This window comes from Folsomia candida, unplaced genomic scaffold (genome assembly GCF_002217175.1).
Source record: "Folsomia candida strain VU population unplaced genomic scaffold, ASM221717v1 Fcan01_Sc001, whole genome shotgun sequence".
Lineage (NCBI taxonomy): Eukaryota > Metazoa > Arthropoda > Collembola > Entomobryomorpha > Isotomidae > Folsomia > Folsomia candida.
In genome coordinates this window covers 22,420,798-22,435,471 of record NW_019091193.1, presented here as the reverse complement: position 1 = coordinate 22,435,471, position 14,674 = coordinate 22,420,798, and the positions used below count along the sequence as shown (strand labels likewise).

At 37.3% G+C, this 14,674-nt stretch overlaps 5 protein-coding genes and 1 long non-coding RNA gene across 6 annotated transcripts; 3 read left to right on the top strand and 3 right to left on the bottom strand.

Annotated features, from left to right (window-relative positions):
- The first annotated feature begins 305 nt into the window (after positions 1 to 305).
- Positions 306 to 1,643, top strand: LOC110841939. Its single transcript, XM_022087643.2, has 3 exons — positions 306 to 854; positions 972 to 1,274; positions 1,357 to 1,643. The coding sequence occupies exons 1-3, from the start codon at positions 825 to 827 to the stop codon at positions 1,501 to 1,503; spliced, it is 480 nt and encodes a 159-aa protein (XP_021943335.1). The 5' UTR covers positions 306 to 824; the 3' UTR covers positions 1,504 to 1,643.
- Positions 1,517 to 2,298, bottom strand: LOC118434125. The gene is made up of 3 exons (XR_004833788.1): positions 1,946 to 2,298; positions 1,779 to 1,868; positions 1,517 to 1,677 (listed from the first exon to the last, which is right to left on the bottom strand). It is a non-coding gene; the product is annotated as an uncharacterized LOC118434125 (long non-coding RNA).
- Positions 2,299 to 4,914: 2,616 nt separating this feature from the next.
- Positions 4,915 to 6,393, bottom strand: LOC118436850. Its single transcript, XM_035855486.1, has 3 exons — positions 6,005 to 6,393; positions 5,780 to 5,923; positions 4,915 to 5,688 (listed from the first exon to the last, which is right to left on the bottom strand). The coding sequence occupies exons 1-3, from the start codon at positions 6,359 to 6,361 to the stop codon at positions 5,284 to 5,286; spliced, it is 906 nt and encodes a 301-aa protein (XP_035711379.1). The 5' UTR covers positions 6,362 to 6,393; the 3' UTR covers positions 4,915 to 5,283.
- Positions 6,394 to 6,851: 458 nt separating this feature from the next.
- On the top strand, positions 6,852 to 8,143 carry LOC110854296 (guanosine-3',5'-bis(diphosphate) 3'-pyrophosphohydrolase MESH1). Its single transcript, XM_022102730.2, has 4 exons — positions 6,852 to 6,992; positions 7,234 to 7,351; positions 7,453 to 7,583; positions 7,653 to 8,143. The coding sequence occupies exons 2-4, from the start codon at positions 7,234 to 7,236 to the stop codon at positions 7,944 to 7,946; spliced, it is 543 nt and encodes a 180-aa protein (XP_021958422.1). The 5' UTR covers positions 6,852 to 6,992; the 3' UTR covers positions 7,947 to 8,143.
- Positions 8,000 to 9,492, bottom strand: LOC110854288. Its single transcript, XM_022102719.2, has 4 exons — positions 9,247 to 9,492; positions 8,915 to 9,118; positions 8,562 to 8,804; positions 8,000 to 8,490 (listed from the first exon to the last, which is right to left on the bottom strand). Exons 1-4 carry the CDS (start codon positions 9,490 to 9,492, stop codon positions 8,179 to 8,181), a joined length of 1,005 nt encoding a protein of 334 aa, XP_021958411.1. The 3' UTR covers positions 8,000 to 8,178.
- Positions 9,493 to 10,869: 1,377 nt separating this feature from the next.
- On the top strand, positions 10,870 to 13,071 carry LOC110858201. Its single transcript, XM_022106888.2, has 5 exons — positions 10,870 to 11,050; positions 11,189 to 11,543; positions 11,616 to 11,802; positions 11,905 to 12,210; positions 12,292 to 13,071. The coding sequence occupies exons 2-5, from the start codon at positions 11,203 to 11,205 to the stop codon at positions 12,868 to 12,870; spliced, it is 1,413 nt and encodes a 470-aa protein (XP_021962580.1). The 5' UTR covers positions 10,870 to 11,050; positions 11,189 to 11,202; the 3' UTR covers positions 12,871 to 13,071.
- The last annotated feature ends 1,603 nt before the right edge of the window (positions 13,072 to 14,674 follow it).

Below are 14,674 nucleotides of genomic sequence, written 5' to 3'. Positions count from 1 at the left end.
ATTCTATACATTACACTCCTCTTGTTTTGCACCCCCAATGAGTAATGAGCTACTGTAATTATCATGTCATCGATAAGTTATCATATAAAAACAACTTTATAATAATTAGATAGCTGTGTGAGACCAATGATTAACAATATATCTAGTTTATCCGATGCTCAATGCATTGAACTTATTGGATTTAGAGCTTGCCGATGTGCATATATGTATGTAGAAAAACGTAGCATGTCTCGGTCTCTTGATCACCTCTGACTAATTACTTGACTACTAGCGAAAAACCACAATATTATAATTATGCATATTCTCATTATATAATCATCTTATCAAACATGAGTATTATCATCGGAAGGATCGTATTTGGTTTAATGTTTGAGGTCTGCACACTTGAGGAATTCATAATTGATTTAACAGTGTATTTTAGCTAGTTGTTAAATCTACATTTAAAATTATTTGTAAATATATAAATCAAAGTATTTAAGTAATCCACTGCAAGGCTTTCGAATGAAACTGCAGTTAGTATGTAGCTATCTGACAGAAGTTGTACATGACTTCTAGTAAATAATTGGACGCACATATGTACATACGCACATATGTATATGGATGCACGTATTTTTTGCCTGCCAGGTAACATTTTCTAATTTAAAGGGCACCAATCAATTGCTAATTGCTTATTCGTTATGGTTGTGGCCTTGTCAGTTCTTTATTTCCTCGCTTTTTACTTAGTTTATTAATAACTTTGGTGAGAAACTTTTTTGTGGCGTTTTCTGTGGTGTGCAGCAAAAAATAAGTCTACACAAATTAAATTGAATTAAGTTCCCAGAAAGATGGGATTATCTGGATCTGTCACAAAATGGGTAATTACATATGTACATTTACACGAGCTATTATGTAGTTTGATGTATATCACTGCGACATCTTTTTCAAATTCTTGAAGATTTAAATAAATCTAAAGTTTGCCGTTTTTTGTTCAGATAATTGCGATAGTTGTTCTTACGACGAGCATTGTGGACGCTTGCAACTCGTACGGGCACTACGGGAGCTCGGTCGTGGATTTTTCCCATCTTGACAATTTGGACGCTTCCCATCATCCCACGTTGAGCGAAAAGATTCGGAGTGTGGTGAGGTCACATTACGGGAAAGGGTGGGGCTGGTCCCCTCCAAAGTCATCTTACCAAGGTCACTCTGGAGGGGGTGACAGCTACAGTCACTCTGCTGGCGGTGGTGGTGGTGAAAGCGATGGCCATCATCATCTCTCATCAATATCTTCACATTCTGTAAGTTTACAAAAATTGTGTCAATTATTTGTTGTCGATACACTCAATTCTGACAGCTTATAATGCATACTCTCTTTTTCAGTCACATCATAAACCAGGATACGAATTTGCGGCTCATAATCACCAGAAACCAGTCATCGTGGGTCCTCCAAAGTCCAAAAATGCGGAAGGAATGTCAAGAAAATATCGAAAAGTTAAGGTGGTACAAGTCAAGAAATTAAACGAATAATGCAATGTTTGTATCCATTATTAGCGTTAATAGTATTATTATTCATTGAGTTGTTGCAGTGAGCATGTTTGACAGAAAAAGTGTGTATGATTGATTAACTCTTAAGAGGTATTAAAACCATCTTTTTGTTTTCAAAATTATTCTTGTTGAGTTTTTCCCATTTCATTGCTTGTTCTGTAAAACAACAAAATTAGATAATAGATTTTCAGAGCTGTACATATACTGATTCACAAAAAATGGAGGTCTATTGAGCTCATTGTAACTTTGTTTGATACCTGCTAAATCCGTTGCACCTTGGCTGGGCCCGTACGCAGAAACGAACTCCCTTCGGTTTCTACTTTCATGTTCCAGCGAAGAATGCTCAACTGCAATAAAGTGGACATTGTACAAACGAAGCTGTTCAAAGAATGATTAAAGTTAGTTAAATATAGGTCACATTTACTGGGGGTAGAGGTTGATAATACAATGAACGTTAGGCAGCAGGCACCAATGAGAAGAATATTTATACAGCTAACTTTGTGCATTATGATGAAATACGTCGTCGTTATTATAATAATTTGAAATTAGCTTAAATTTAAGCAGTAAATTAAGTTTTTGTTTAACAAGAGTCGAGAGGAACTTGTCTCATGAAAGATTTGTAGAATAGTGACAATTTTTCTAGTCTGTTTTCATTAAATACTCCTGACCTATGCTTCACGGTATTAGTAAATGCAATTGGCTCAATTAGTAATTCATTTAACAAGTTTAGTTTAAAGCTGATGAATCATTCCATCTCGTGTGATTCGTTAGTAAGCTAATTATTATTTGAAGATGATATAATCTTAAATTCATTTTTTACTCATTACTATATAAATATATACATACATAATACATCAAGCACGCAATATGTCAATTATGCAATTTAATGAGCTTTCTTAATATATTCCCTTAATAATTTACCTGCATATACTATGTGTTATAAAGTATCTGTAATAATCATACCATATACTATACGTGGATTTGACATAAGGAAATTCTGTCGTACAATGGTTTGAAATATTAATTTTCTTTGTCTGAAATTCGAACTTGTAACAAACTTTGTCAAGTATGAATTTTAATTCCACACAAACACATCCTCATAGAGTTATATTAATATAAGCAAATCCTACATATTTCTTAATGGATTCGTGTTATTGTTTTCTTTACTACAGCAATTTTTTTAAAAAACAGAATGTACAAGGTTTCTAGATTTCTTCATTTTTGGACTTGGTTTTTTGAGTGGATTTTTTAAGATGAGCTTAAATTTAAAGTATAGAGCCCAAGCCAACAAGCGCCCCTTTCGTGTGCAGACTTTCCAAACTTCAGAAAAGAAAAGGACAGCGGAACACGCTAGAAGCATTCCATACAACATGAACAGGATTTGAATTGAAGATTCCAACGTCAAGGGTTCCCATTCTGTTCCAAAAAGTTGGTTTCTGCTGTTGCCTCGCATGAAGCTCAGAAATGATTTATGTAATCGAGCCATCCCCCAATGAAAGGGGATTCCGGAGGATTGCAAAATTGCACGATAATGCAGAACTGCTGTGGATCTAGAAAGTCTCAATATCCAGTCTACAGTAATGTCCGACACCTTTTCTTCCGTGAGAGAACATGTAACTTGACCAATGCGGAATGAGAACTTTCCAGATGCGATGGTTCTCAACAAGGAGATCGCATTTGGGATAACCGTGAATCCTCCGTTTTCACCAAGAGTTCGGAAAGTCTCGAATGGTTGTGTTAGTACATTCTGGAAATGAAATCCTTTCACCTCCTTGTAATAACTTGCCTTCACTTTTCCTCTGTACTTGGGGTTACTCTCCATCACTGCCATCATGAATGGAATTTCACTCTTGTTTCCTACAAGGAATTTGTATTGTTTAACATGGATTAGTTCGTGTAGGTCGAGGATTTGCTTCTCTCCGAGCGGTCTTGTGAGCCCAGTTGTGACCATGCCGAGGTATGCGTTTGTGAGTACGATCAATACCAGCAGTGACGATGACAGCCCTGGACTCCAAGACCGTTGCAATGACTGAGCTAAAAGAGTACCAAATATGTCGAAACCGTAGTCGGGGTCGCGATGGAACAACGCCATCGCCACGGCAGAAACAATAATCATCACCCAAGTGTAGACATCGAATGGACTTGTGAGACTGCTCCAACTAACGGTTTGATATTGGAGCACCTTTGGAAAGTAGCAGTAGATAAAGTTGAGAGTTTGGACATGACTCTTGAATACTTTGGGGTTGTACCACTTCATCTTTTCGTCCCCGTCTTGCTCAGAGGTATTGCAGAGGAGGCAAATGTGCAAGCCGGGGACAGTCGGAGAAAGCCAGTGCTCCTCACCGTCTCTTGCCGGGGTAAGAGTGAGGTTGAAGTGCTTTGCAATAATGCCTAAAATTACGTGGGTTGGTTGACATCTGGACGGTTTTTCCTGATAGTTCTCCGATGTGCAGTTGGGATTGTTCACGTTATCCATTTCACCTGGGGTGTTACTCATAATGTAGGCAGTCCCACCTTGAGGAGGTGAAGAAGTGCTCGTTTTCTCTTGTAATATTGACGATGCTAGAAATGGACCTCTATGCCAAGCGATTTTCAACCCCGGTGGACACAAGTTGCAGTACATGGCCCACTCTGACGTGACCATGTTGAGCAAAATGAGAGGTGCGTGAAAAAGATGAGGTAAAGGTTCTTCTTCTGACGATGAATCCTCTTCTTCTTCGTTAGGGTATTGTTGCAACGATTTGAACAATCGTTCATTACTGCTACCATTTCGAATATGGAGAATAAAAATCGCTGCGTCCGAGTACGCAAAATTAGTGTTGGTGATGATTTTTGATAAAACTTTGAATGGTTGAGTGGCAGAGGCGTCGTCTAGTTTGTCAATCAGTAGGAAAACTGAAAATATGATACAGAAAGATTTTAAACGACTAAATATTGGCTGAGATTTTACTTCTTTGTGTAGTGCATTTGTTTCTGTAAAGTATATTGTTGCAGGTTTCTGAGGGAAAAAATATTTGGTGACTTCCCAATCATTCCAGACACTAATTGTTTCTTTGTGATGTTGGTCAAATAGATAAACTAGATCACACTCCCCAACACCAAGATTTGTATTGATCTCAAAACAAGAACAATAACGTAAAATAACTTGCATGAAAATGATGATATCTAATCCTGGAAATTGTGATTTTTTACGCATATTACGTATGTAGATATGTACATAATTTGTTAGTATGAAATGGCAAGTATAAACGCTGTCAAGAAATAAGATAAGCAATGTTGTAATGTAAGGAAGGCAGGCACAATTCGTACTGGCGTATAGCTTGAGCAAACACAAATTAAAACCAAGGCCTTTCTCCGAAGTGTTCCATATTATTGAGTATATTTATTAATGAGAAAAAATAAATACTTTGTAGTTCGATTGTTTTTGTCATTTTAACAGTTTTTATATGAGGTTATGTATCAATACTAATTATCTTTTCCTTGTGTTATGTATTCCTTTCATGGAAATCTGTAATTATATATATTAACTTGGTGTCGTTGAAGCTTTCATAAGGGCCATTTCCTATTCTACGACATTGAATTACTCTTGTTTGGAAGCTTCAAAAGCGTTGTATAACAATCTGCAGCTACGTAAGTATTTTATTGTACTTCTGATAATTAACAAAAAATAAATTCAGTGTTGAAAATTAACTTTTTCCGCTTAAAATGCTTACACACATGCAATTGATATGCAATTTAGAATCATGCGGCTTGGCTATAAAATTAAGGAGCCTTGATGAAGAGTCGTCCTTTGGAGTCCGCGGGTGTGACCATCACTCTCGTCAAAGAGACGTCTCTCGGAGCAAAAATGTTGACAACTTCAATGACATCGTCTTCCAACCCAAGTGAAGAGTCGGCTGTGTTCAGCTTTTCCTTGAGGAGTTTAATCCCGCTCTCCCTGACGCTAATCACCAAGATGGAATTGTATCTCTTCTCTACAACGATTTTCGTCGGGTCGACATCTTTAATACGCACCTCAATCTCCACGCCCCGCTCGTTAGAGGAGACGCTTGGACGAACGGAGGTGCTCATTTGTGGAGGAAGCCCCTTTTCAATATTGATAATGTAGCCACCGATGGTGATAAGCTTGTCAGGTTCGTCAGGTGCAAAAATATCTCGTAGTTTGTTCTGCGATAAATACAAAAATAAGCATGCGGATGCATAAGAATTGTTTTTTTTTCTGAATGAGAGGCCTCTGCAACATCAATAACAATATTACCGATGTCGCTGGAGAATGTGCAAATTTTGAATTTCGAGTCTGACTTAAGGATCTCTTGCTTGAGGCTGCTTGACCCTCTCGAAGCCATTTCAAAGGTTGTGTGGAAGACGTGGTGTTGTTGTCATTTGGTTGAAGTGATTTTGTCTTGAATTTAATATCATAACGATTCAAATATAGTTTTATCAAAGCAAAAAGAGTTGTTCAAGTCAATATTGCAGTTGTTACCGTATTTCCAATGGTGGCTTTTCCTAAGGGTCTCATCGCCCGATTCTCATTGCCTCTCCTCCCATGATTTTTGTGAGTGTTGGACATGGCCTTGATCTTCTCCTCTGCCATGGAGAGCAGTGTGGCGGTCGAGTGGGGGACGGGGGGATGAAAGTCCTGCTCGTAAGTGCTCTCTTCAGGATCGTACAAGGGCTGCTCGCGTTCCGTTCCGTACGCAGAAAAATTTGGAGTGAGGATAAGCCCGTTCAAAATGGTTTTCGTAGAGTCCAGCTTGTAAGATGATGGAGCTGGGTTTGTTTTCGTGGCACCGGATTTCGTGGTCTTGGCGCTGTTAGCTTTCAACGTGGCTGTGGGCATGATTGTTTATTTGGATTTATAAAACATGCAATCCAAAAATGCAACAAAACTTGAAAAAAATTGGAGGAATTTGAATGATTATAGTTATTGCTATAAATGGTTTTCAATTTTTACTGTGTAGATAGATGTGACTGATTTTCAAATTGGAATAATGCGTTGCCTGGAAAATAGGCCGATGAAACATTCATCAATTCACTTTATGTTACTTGACGCTGTAAAAATTTTAAATGGACCCCAACTTATGTCCACTGGTATGTGTAAATGCTCATGATATTTTACTATTTACCTGATTGGACTAATAATGCAAACCTGATATTCCCCATATGTAAATGATATTTATGAAGGCTATTCTCCCAATACCCTGTCACATTTCCAATGATAACACAATTACATAACACAATTGCAAGGAGGCAATCAAATCAGCAAACTGCAATCACAGACGGCGACAGCTTCAAGAACGACAGTCCGATTAATTATTTAATTCAAATTGACTAAATTCCGTTAAATTAATGTGCACGTTCAGTTTAGACGCATTAACTGTATAAGTACTTTACTGATATGTAGTTTCATCATTTCATCACTTTCATCTCTCGTAGTCCAGCATTTTCGACCGACTGAACAAAACATAAAGGTAGAATATGCATATTCATTACATTACACGTTCATTACTATTTAATTACGCCAACACTTTGCTAATGCGACCAACGAAACTGGCTCGGTTCTACTAACGAGAGTTGTGTCTTGAGACTCTCAAGTTAAAAGTTGTTCGTATGTAGAACCGAGCACAAAATGCTCGGTTGGTCGCACCAACAAACAAGCCAACACTTTGGATGAGCAATTTTTCCAATTAATATAATCATATTTAAATCAAGATGGGCTCGTTGTCTCAAATCGCCATCCTCATCAAAACAACCAACTTTGCTGCAACCAAGCATCGTAACCAGAGAAGGAAGGACCCCTCGAAAACGCCATACATTAACCATCCAATAGGTATAGATAGACTTAAGAATTACGGCAATAATTGCCAACAAGGCTCGCAAATGTTAATTTCATGAATATTTATTGTCTGGTTTGCATCCTATTCGTCGTAGGAGTAGCCAACATTTTAGTCGAAGAAGGCGGAATTGAAGACCTAGCAGTTATACAAGCAGCTCTTCTTCACGACACGGTTGAAGACACAGATACCACGCTGGCAGAGTTGGAACAACATTTCGGCTCCAAGGTAAGACAAGCCCTCGTGTTATGCATTTTTAAATAGGTCTGTCTGTATCTTCTTGGGCACGCACGGCAGGTTTCAAGCATCGTGGCCGAAGTCACAGACGACAAGCTTAAGCCAAAAGAAGAACGGAAACGACTCCAAATAGAACATGCAGCCCACGCGTCAACTGAGGCCAAATTGGTGAAGATGGCGGACAAGATTTACAACTTGCGTGACCTGGAGAAAGCCCTCCCTCTCGGGTGGGATGATGCCAGAAGACGAGAATACTTCGTTTGGGCAAAACAAGTTGTAGTTCATTGCTATGAGGCGAATCCAGCGCTGGCAAATATTCTCAAAGAGATTTTTACACGAAGCATCAATTTTTAAGGTGCTGGTGGGTGGAGACTATTTATAATGTGTGTACCAGTATTCACTATTAATAGTTTTTACACATTCCCATATCCACCATTTTTTTTATATAAATGGTATCTAGTAAACAAACATAAAACATCACAATTACAGCATTATGGCATTACAAACAGATTGTATGAAGTAGTAGGACAATAAAATACATATTTGCATAGTTATTGTATTAGTAACTACTATTTAAATAACTTCCTTATAAATTGGGCAGCAATCTACTTGGGCCCTTCGTGTTAATGAAAGAGTACTCGTTATATATTGGATTAAGTCTCGCCCGAACGCAGGGCCAGTGATTTATCTCATTCTTGAACGGTCTCAGTCCTTTATCCTCAAAACTTTCCCACATTTTGTACACCTTTGGAAAAAGTTCACCTTTTTCATCCCCATGAATTTCAATGTGCAACTGGCCCCATGGGAGTATCTGGAATTCATTCAGGATTTGCTCCATGACGTCAAATTCTCCAGATTCAATATCCATCTTGAGAAAATCAATCCACTGATGACCGTTCTGCAATCAAGCCACAACACGTTACTATTTATATGATAAAAAAATATCGTGATTTGCGATGCAACCGTAACCTGTTTCATGAGAGAACCCAATGTAGCATTTCCTTTGGGTTGTATGTACACTTTATTAAAGTGAACCCTTGGGTGTGGAGTGGTCACTTGATTTCCCATTCTATCCACGGACGCATCATACGCCCATATTTCACAGTCTGTCCTCTCTAAAAATTCTGCTTCGAAGCTTGACTCTGTAGCCACTCCGAATGAATAAATGATGCACGGACGATCTTTGTTAGGGAACGATTCTTCTGGTTTTTCCTAAATTAGTGAAGGAAACTCTAAATGCAGGCATTTTTTATATAATGACCGCTTCATCACTACCAAGATTATAACTTGATATTTGATAGTATGGATAGTTGCACATGTACATCTGTTGTTTTCACGGTGTCAAAGAGTTCCATTCCGCAGACCCATTTACCCCCATCGCCAAGGGCTCCAATCCTCTGGATCGTGTATGGACAGGAAAAAGCGGGTAGAAAGTAATCCCAGAAATACATGACCCTTGCAGGTGGCCATGGGTTCACTTTTGCAGGATCAGCACCCACAAACTCTCTTCGGCGACGCCGATATTCCTACAACATAGGAAATGACGAGTAAAAATTTCTGCAAAAATATGCTTTATTATTCCAACACATGTGATTGTAAATTGTATAAAGTTTGTGACTATAACGTCAGACCCGAAGGAAAGTATATAACAAACCTGATAGCTTTTTTCCGACGCATCAAATTGTTTCCGAAGAAAACGGCGATAATTGTTTTCTTCTTCATTGTTCTGACTTCTTTGAGCAAGAGAGGGTTGTGACTCCTCTTCAATCCAATGATGCTGACCTCCGGGCGATGGTGTCGAAGGACGTGACCCGGCAGAGGACTTTGTGATGACATTTATATAGAAAAGGGTCCAAATGAGGAAGATCAATATTACCAATCCTGTCAACCTTGGGTTCATTATTGCTTGCGGAAAAATCTATAGCTCAATTTCACTTTGAAAGTGATGATGACGAAAAACAACTCCAGTTAATTTATCCAGCTAATTTATAACGAAGACAGAGTGCCAAATATAGGATATTTGAATACCAATCCTAAGCCATATAGGATAGCAATGAACTTGTATTAAATATTTCTCTGGTGACCTGCTGGCCAAGAAGAAAGTGAGAAATTTATTGCACCTCACACAGCGGTTCCACCTCCACGTAGTTCACTCAACCATGCAAATATTTGGCCAACTGTTACAATTTGCAAATAGTATTAATTGTATTGAAAGTTTTTGTTTAACAAAACAATGCACGAATTGAATTATGCATCAAGTTCCAGCAACACAAGAGCCCACTTTTTATCATAGCATTGCTATTTTAACATGAATGGCGTGAAATTATGCAATGTATTTTCCTCGTAAGACATCCATCTGTGGTTTTGAGATATCCTGCTTAAAATTGATAGCATGCTAATAACTAATCAGGCCTAACGTCAAAATTACTTGTTTAAGTACTTGATTGAGTTCATTATTCAAGTAAAATGTGCAGATAAGTAGTATGTATTGACCGATGCAATAAATACATTAATTAAGCATATTATTATAAAAATGTTTACCTTGTGATAATTATTTTCATCGTAAGGACTCTTTACTAGGGAGGAAGGAGAGGTTGCAAGGATGTCAGAGTTGAGAATTTCGTAGGATCTTAATCTTACATACACGTAGTAATTCATGCATCATCAATGATGTCATCATTCATCATATCATAAATATGAGTTTGAAAAAGCGTGGTTAAGCTCCATGAGCCCTATTACACTCCTGTCATACCCCTCAAATTCGAGGAAACCCCCTCTGCATACAAACCTTGCAGCAAACCGTGAGCGAAACTGGACGAATGCTAAATTTTGACATCGACAATGTAAAAATGCCAGCATTTCTCAAAATAATCGTCCTAAAATTCGAAATTCTGCAGATCTTAATAAATTATATTAATATAATTTAATGTGCCAACAATTCTCTCTCTATCTAATATAGTGCTATACTTCAGCAATACCATTTGGTTTTAATTTTGCAATATATGTAATTTTAATTAATTAATTAAATTATACACTACACCCCCCACAGCTGGGTCGTTGGTTATTACTAATGCATCTCAAGATACTTACACACACACGTAGGTACAGTAATGGTAAAAGTTAAATTTATTTTCAAATATTATCAGTCGTATTAATTATATGAAAAACTTGTCCACACGTCCATCAGCATATCAGCAATGCGAAATGTGAGATTCTTCATGGGTTTAGCTCGATTGAGACGAGACAAAATTCTCACCTTTCATTGCATGGCGGGCAGTAGTATCTACTAGTAAACGTCACACCGCTGGATGCAGGCCACGACCACGACCAGATTATTTCTCAAACTACAAGTTTTGAATTTTACATTTTATCTCACTTGACGTGACCAGTGGTCACTGATCACCCTTGTAGTTTCAAGCATTTTCGATATTCCAAAAAGAAATAAACAAGCACTTCAAGTAAGTAATTAATTACTTTTATTATTTGTTACATTGTGAATATGGAGCAACATTTGATTGCTGGCTTTAAAATGTTTAGCGTTTAAAAAACGTTAAAATAATTAGCATTTATACCAATTGTGTTTTTGAAATTAACAGGAAATTACTAATTAATGCTGATGATGACATCCAAGCCTTGCGAGTGGCCTTGGTGGACCGAGGAATTGCGGAACACTTTGGAGGAGATTCTGGGAGAACGGGAGGGCGACGACGTCACGGAGAATGTTTTCGAAGAGGGGAGGATTAGTGCTGACGGCAAGGATAAGTTGGAGAGAGCTGTTCGGCTGGAGTGTACAAATCCGAGCCTTCGTTTTGCATATATTCGGGCATTAGCGGACGAGTTGAACGGGTATGAGGACATAGTGGACAAGAGGTTTTTGGTAGTCTCATTTGGAACAAAAAGAATTTTGGGCAGCGTCCAACACCTAAGGGATTATATTTATGGCCAGTGCATGTATGTACAATACGGATTATTTTCATAAGTGGTTTTCATTTGGTATCTTATTATTTCATGAATTTTATATAGGAAATTGTTCGACCTGGACCCAATTTCTCTCGAGTATAATTTAGGGGTTGCACGTTTGTGCACTTTGACTCTTCCACCCTGGGCAAGGAATCTGCAATTTGCTAAACTATGTTTGGATCGTGCTGTGATCTTTCACCACGAATCATCCAAAGCACTAAAGCGTATGGCGTCTTATCTGTTGAATGTTGTAAGTTTTTAAAGTCTATATACTCTTGTTTTTATTAAATATAGTAAGACCTGCGTGATATAACTATATGAATTCAAACAAGTTGAATTTTGCAAATAATAGGAAAAAGATATTGCTTCCGCTAGATCGTATTTTCAAAAAGCCATCAGTTATGATCCGGAGGACTTTCAGACTGCAATCTCAATCTTGTACTCATTGTTTGCTGATATTGGAACATTCAAAGGACAAGTCAGCACCCTTTTGAAAGCAGAATTCCAGAAACCTTTTTGGACAGATAAGCAAATAGCGGAACTCTATTTTGTCCGTGGACTTTTTCAGTTCTTTTACAACGGATATGAAAAAGATGTTGCTATTTCTTGGACACTTGCATTTTCCAAGAGTGAACAAGAGTTTCAAAGTTGCATTGAGGTATGATTAAGTTAGATTTATGAATGTTTCAAATTTTTTGTTTTATTAATTATGGAATTATACATCAAATTTTTCTGACAGCGCTTCACGAGAACCAAAATGATTTATCAATTCAGCTGGAAACATGACGAAGTTTTCACGTTCTCCAATTTCTGTGATGTTCTGAAGGAAGGCTTCGCATTCCCAGAAGTTGACGCGAAAAAACTTAAAGCTATTCGATCATTGATCAAGATTGTAGGACGAAAGGAATTTAAAGAAAAAAATGAAAAAGCAGCTCGAGCAGCCTCTTCTGACGTAAAGTCATCTCATTTCGGTAGAAAGGGTCCCGAGGTGCCCCCTACCATTTTGGATAATATTCTTGTGGGATCTGAAGGTGACGTAACGGAAGCATTCAAACTGTTTAGGATTCCGGAAACATCTCCAAAGTTTATAATGGAGGATAAGTATAGAAAAGCGTGCCGTGAGCTCCAATGCATTAAAAAGCAACCCCAGTGTGATCACGAAGAAATAGCGCACAAAACTTTTGAACTCAACTCGGCGTTTGCTACGTTGCATCATCATTTCCATCGAAAACGAGATTCTGCTGCTGCTGCTACTACGGAAATTCGAAAACCCAAGGAAGAAATCATGGTGGACGAACACTTGTATGAAATTGATTAATCCAATGGGTTAAAGTTAATATTAATAAGAAAATAACGTATGCACATGTTATCTCGGTCTTGTTAAGTAATGTGAAGTGACAATAATTTATGCTGCACACTAGAGTAACTTATTTTACAGAATGTAAAAAAAGTACTTGTTAAACAATGGGTTTATTAATTAAATGAAAATAAAATAGTAAATAATATTTTGGAATTTAAATAATGCAACAATGTAAAGTAACTAACTCCATTAATAAGTTGTTATTAAAGCAAGTAGTGCATCTATTTCAGTAATTACTATACTCAAATACTGAATCCAAAAGACGTCAAATTAGTAATTATCATATGGGTTTCCATACTGAGAGATATTACTTGCTGGAAAGACTTTTGATAGTAGAAAAGAAATGTCCACTTTGTGTGACAGTCTGTGTAAACTGCAGACTGTAATGATTGTCGATGCATTCAGGAGGACAATTGTCAATATATAGAACATTTGAGTTTAACACAATGCTTTTGGGTTTAATGCATTATTATATTACATGGTCTTAAATCTAGATTCAAAATTTCAGTCAGGAGCAGACTTGTCACTCATGACAAATGTCAATTTTGAAAATCAATCGTATCGAAATAATATTTTAAATATTATACATGAATAATCCAATATTCGGCACGTTTGGTACTTAATTATCAGAGGAAACAAAAAATCTAGTGAGCATACATTGTTCCAAAACTTTCTTCTAATTAGCGGTATCCCTATAACTAATTTATTGAAATTGACGATTTATCCTCATCACCACATCATCATCTCTATTTACTTTTCACTACAAGGAAAACCAGGTTGCAAAAATTTGTAGGCAATTGTGCCACATTTGTTGTGGGAGTGATTGTTAGAGCAGCGTATGGGCAATGGGCATTATTTCAAATCCTCGGCAACCAACCTCCCAAATCTCCAACTTCCTCCTTGGTTAATCCTAAAAGGATGGACTATAGTATGCGCAAAAATGAATGAATGAATGAAATAGCATTAGCAACTATGTATACTGTTTGCTTCGATTTACTACAACATAGAAAAACTAGTGGCACTGCAGACTTGGAGTGCTAAATGCAAGATCGTGATGTCAATGTCGGCACTACATAGTACAAAACACTACTAAACTGAACCAATCGTGATGTTATTTGGTTGCAGAGAATGGAAAGTAGATTTGCAATTTTTTTATTTCCTTCTTCTTCGTTGGGTTGATTTAATCAACTTGATTATAAACTGCGGTTACAGAAAAGTCAAGCAATGTCAGTAACTCAATATATACATGTATATATAAGATTACATATACAGTATCATATTTACATACGTATTAGTATGAGAGCCTGGGATTTATTTAACCCTTTTCACAGTAAATAATATGGTTATCCAGAACAATTATATTTAGCATCAGGGTTATCGAATCCATGAGCAGAACATAAGTCGAAAGTCAGGGTCAGTCAGGGCTTGTCCACCAAAAGATGTAGACAAAACTCACAGCGACCCTCAGCATAATATAAATTAGATGCATATGACCAACTCGATTGTCAACTGTAAAATTAAACAGGAAGTTGCAACTTAAAAATACGAATGAATAAGCATTCGTAAATGAAATTACTTACCTATATCTGCATATACGTACGTATGTATGCACCAGTCACCAGTGCAGTGAACCATGAATCACCCTCATAATAATAAGCATATTAATACGTCATTATCATCCATAGAATGATAACGTGTCAAATTACATTGCGACTTTTCTCTTGTTGTATGGACATAAACCCCGAGACGAAGTTTTCTTATT

Coding starts and splice junctions, on each gene's coding strand:
- LOC110841939 (XM_022087643.2), top strand. CDS start 825: ATGGGATTATCTGGATCTGTCACAAAATGG. Junction 855..971: donor CTGGATCTGTCACAAAATGG/GTAATTACATAT, acceptor TTTTTTGTTCAG/ATAATTGCGATAGTTGTTCT. Junction 1,275..1,356: donor CATCAATATCTTCACATTCT/GTAAGTTTACAA, acceptor TCTCTTTTTCAG/TCACATCATAAACCAGGATA.
- LOC118436850 (XM_035855486.1), bottom strand. CDS start 6,361: ATGCCCACAGCCACGTTGAAAGCTAACAGCGCCAAGACCACGAAATCC. Junction 5,924..6,004: donor AAGCCACCATTGGAAATACG/GTAACAACTGCA, acceptor ATTAAATTCAAG/ACAAAATCACTTCAACCAAA. Junction 5,689..5,779: donor CACATTCTCCAGCGACATCG/GTAATATTGTTA, acceptor TATTTATCGCAG/AACAAACTACGAGATATTTT.
- LOC110854296 (XM_022102730.2), top strand. CDS start 7,234: ATGGGCTCGTTGTCTCAAATCGCCATCCTCATCAAAACAACCAACTTT. Junction 7,352..7,452: donor ATACATTAACCATCCAATAG/GTATAGATAGAC, acceptor TATTCGTCGTAG/GAGTAGCCAACATTTTAGTC. Junction 7,584..7,652: donor AACAACATTTCGGCTCCAAG/GTAAGACAAGCC, acceptor CACGCACGGCAG/GTTTCAAGCATCGTGGCCGA.
- LOC110854288 (XM_022102719.2), bottom strand. CDS start 9,492: ATGAACCCAAGGTTGACAGGATTGGTAATATTGATCTTCCTCATTTGG. Junction 8,805..8,914: donor ACACCGTGAAAACAACAGAT/GTACATGTGCAA, acceptor TCACTAATTTAG/GAAAAACCAGAAGAATCGTT. Junction 8,491..8,561: donor TGGGTTCTCTCATGAAACAG/GTTACGGTTGCA, acceptor GCTTGATTGCAG/AACGGTCATCAGTGGATTGA.
- LOC110858201 (XM_022106888.2), top strand. CDS start 11,203: ATGCTGATGATGACATCCAAGCCTTGCGAGTGGCCTTGGTGGACCGAG. Junction 11,803..11,904: donor CGTCTTATCTGTTGAATGTT/GTAAGTTTTTAA, acceptor TGCAAATAATAG/GAAAAAGATATTGCTTCCGC. Junction 12,211..12,291: donor AGTTTCAAAGTTGCATTGAG/GTATGATTAAGT, acceptor TTTTTCTGACAG/CGCTTCACGAGAACCAAAAT.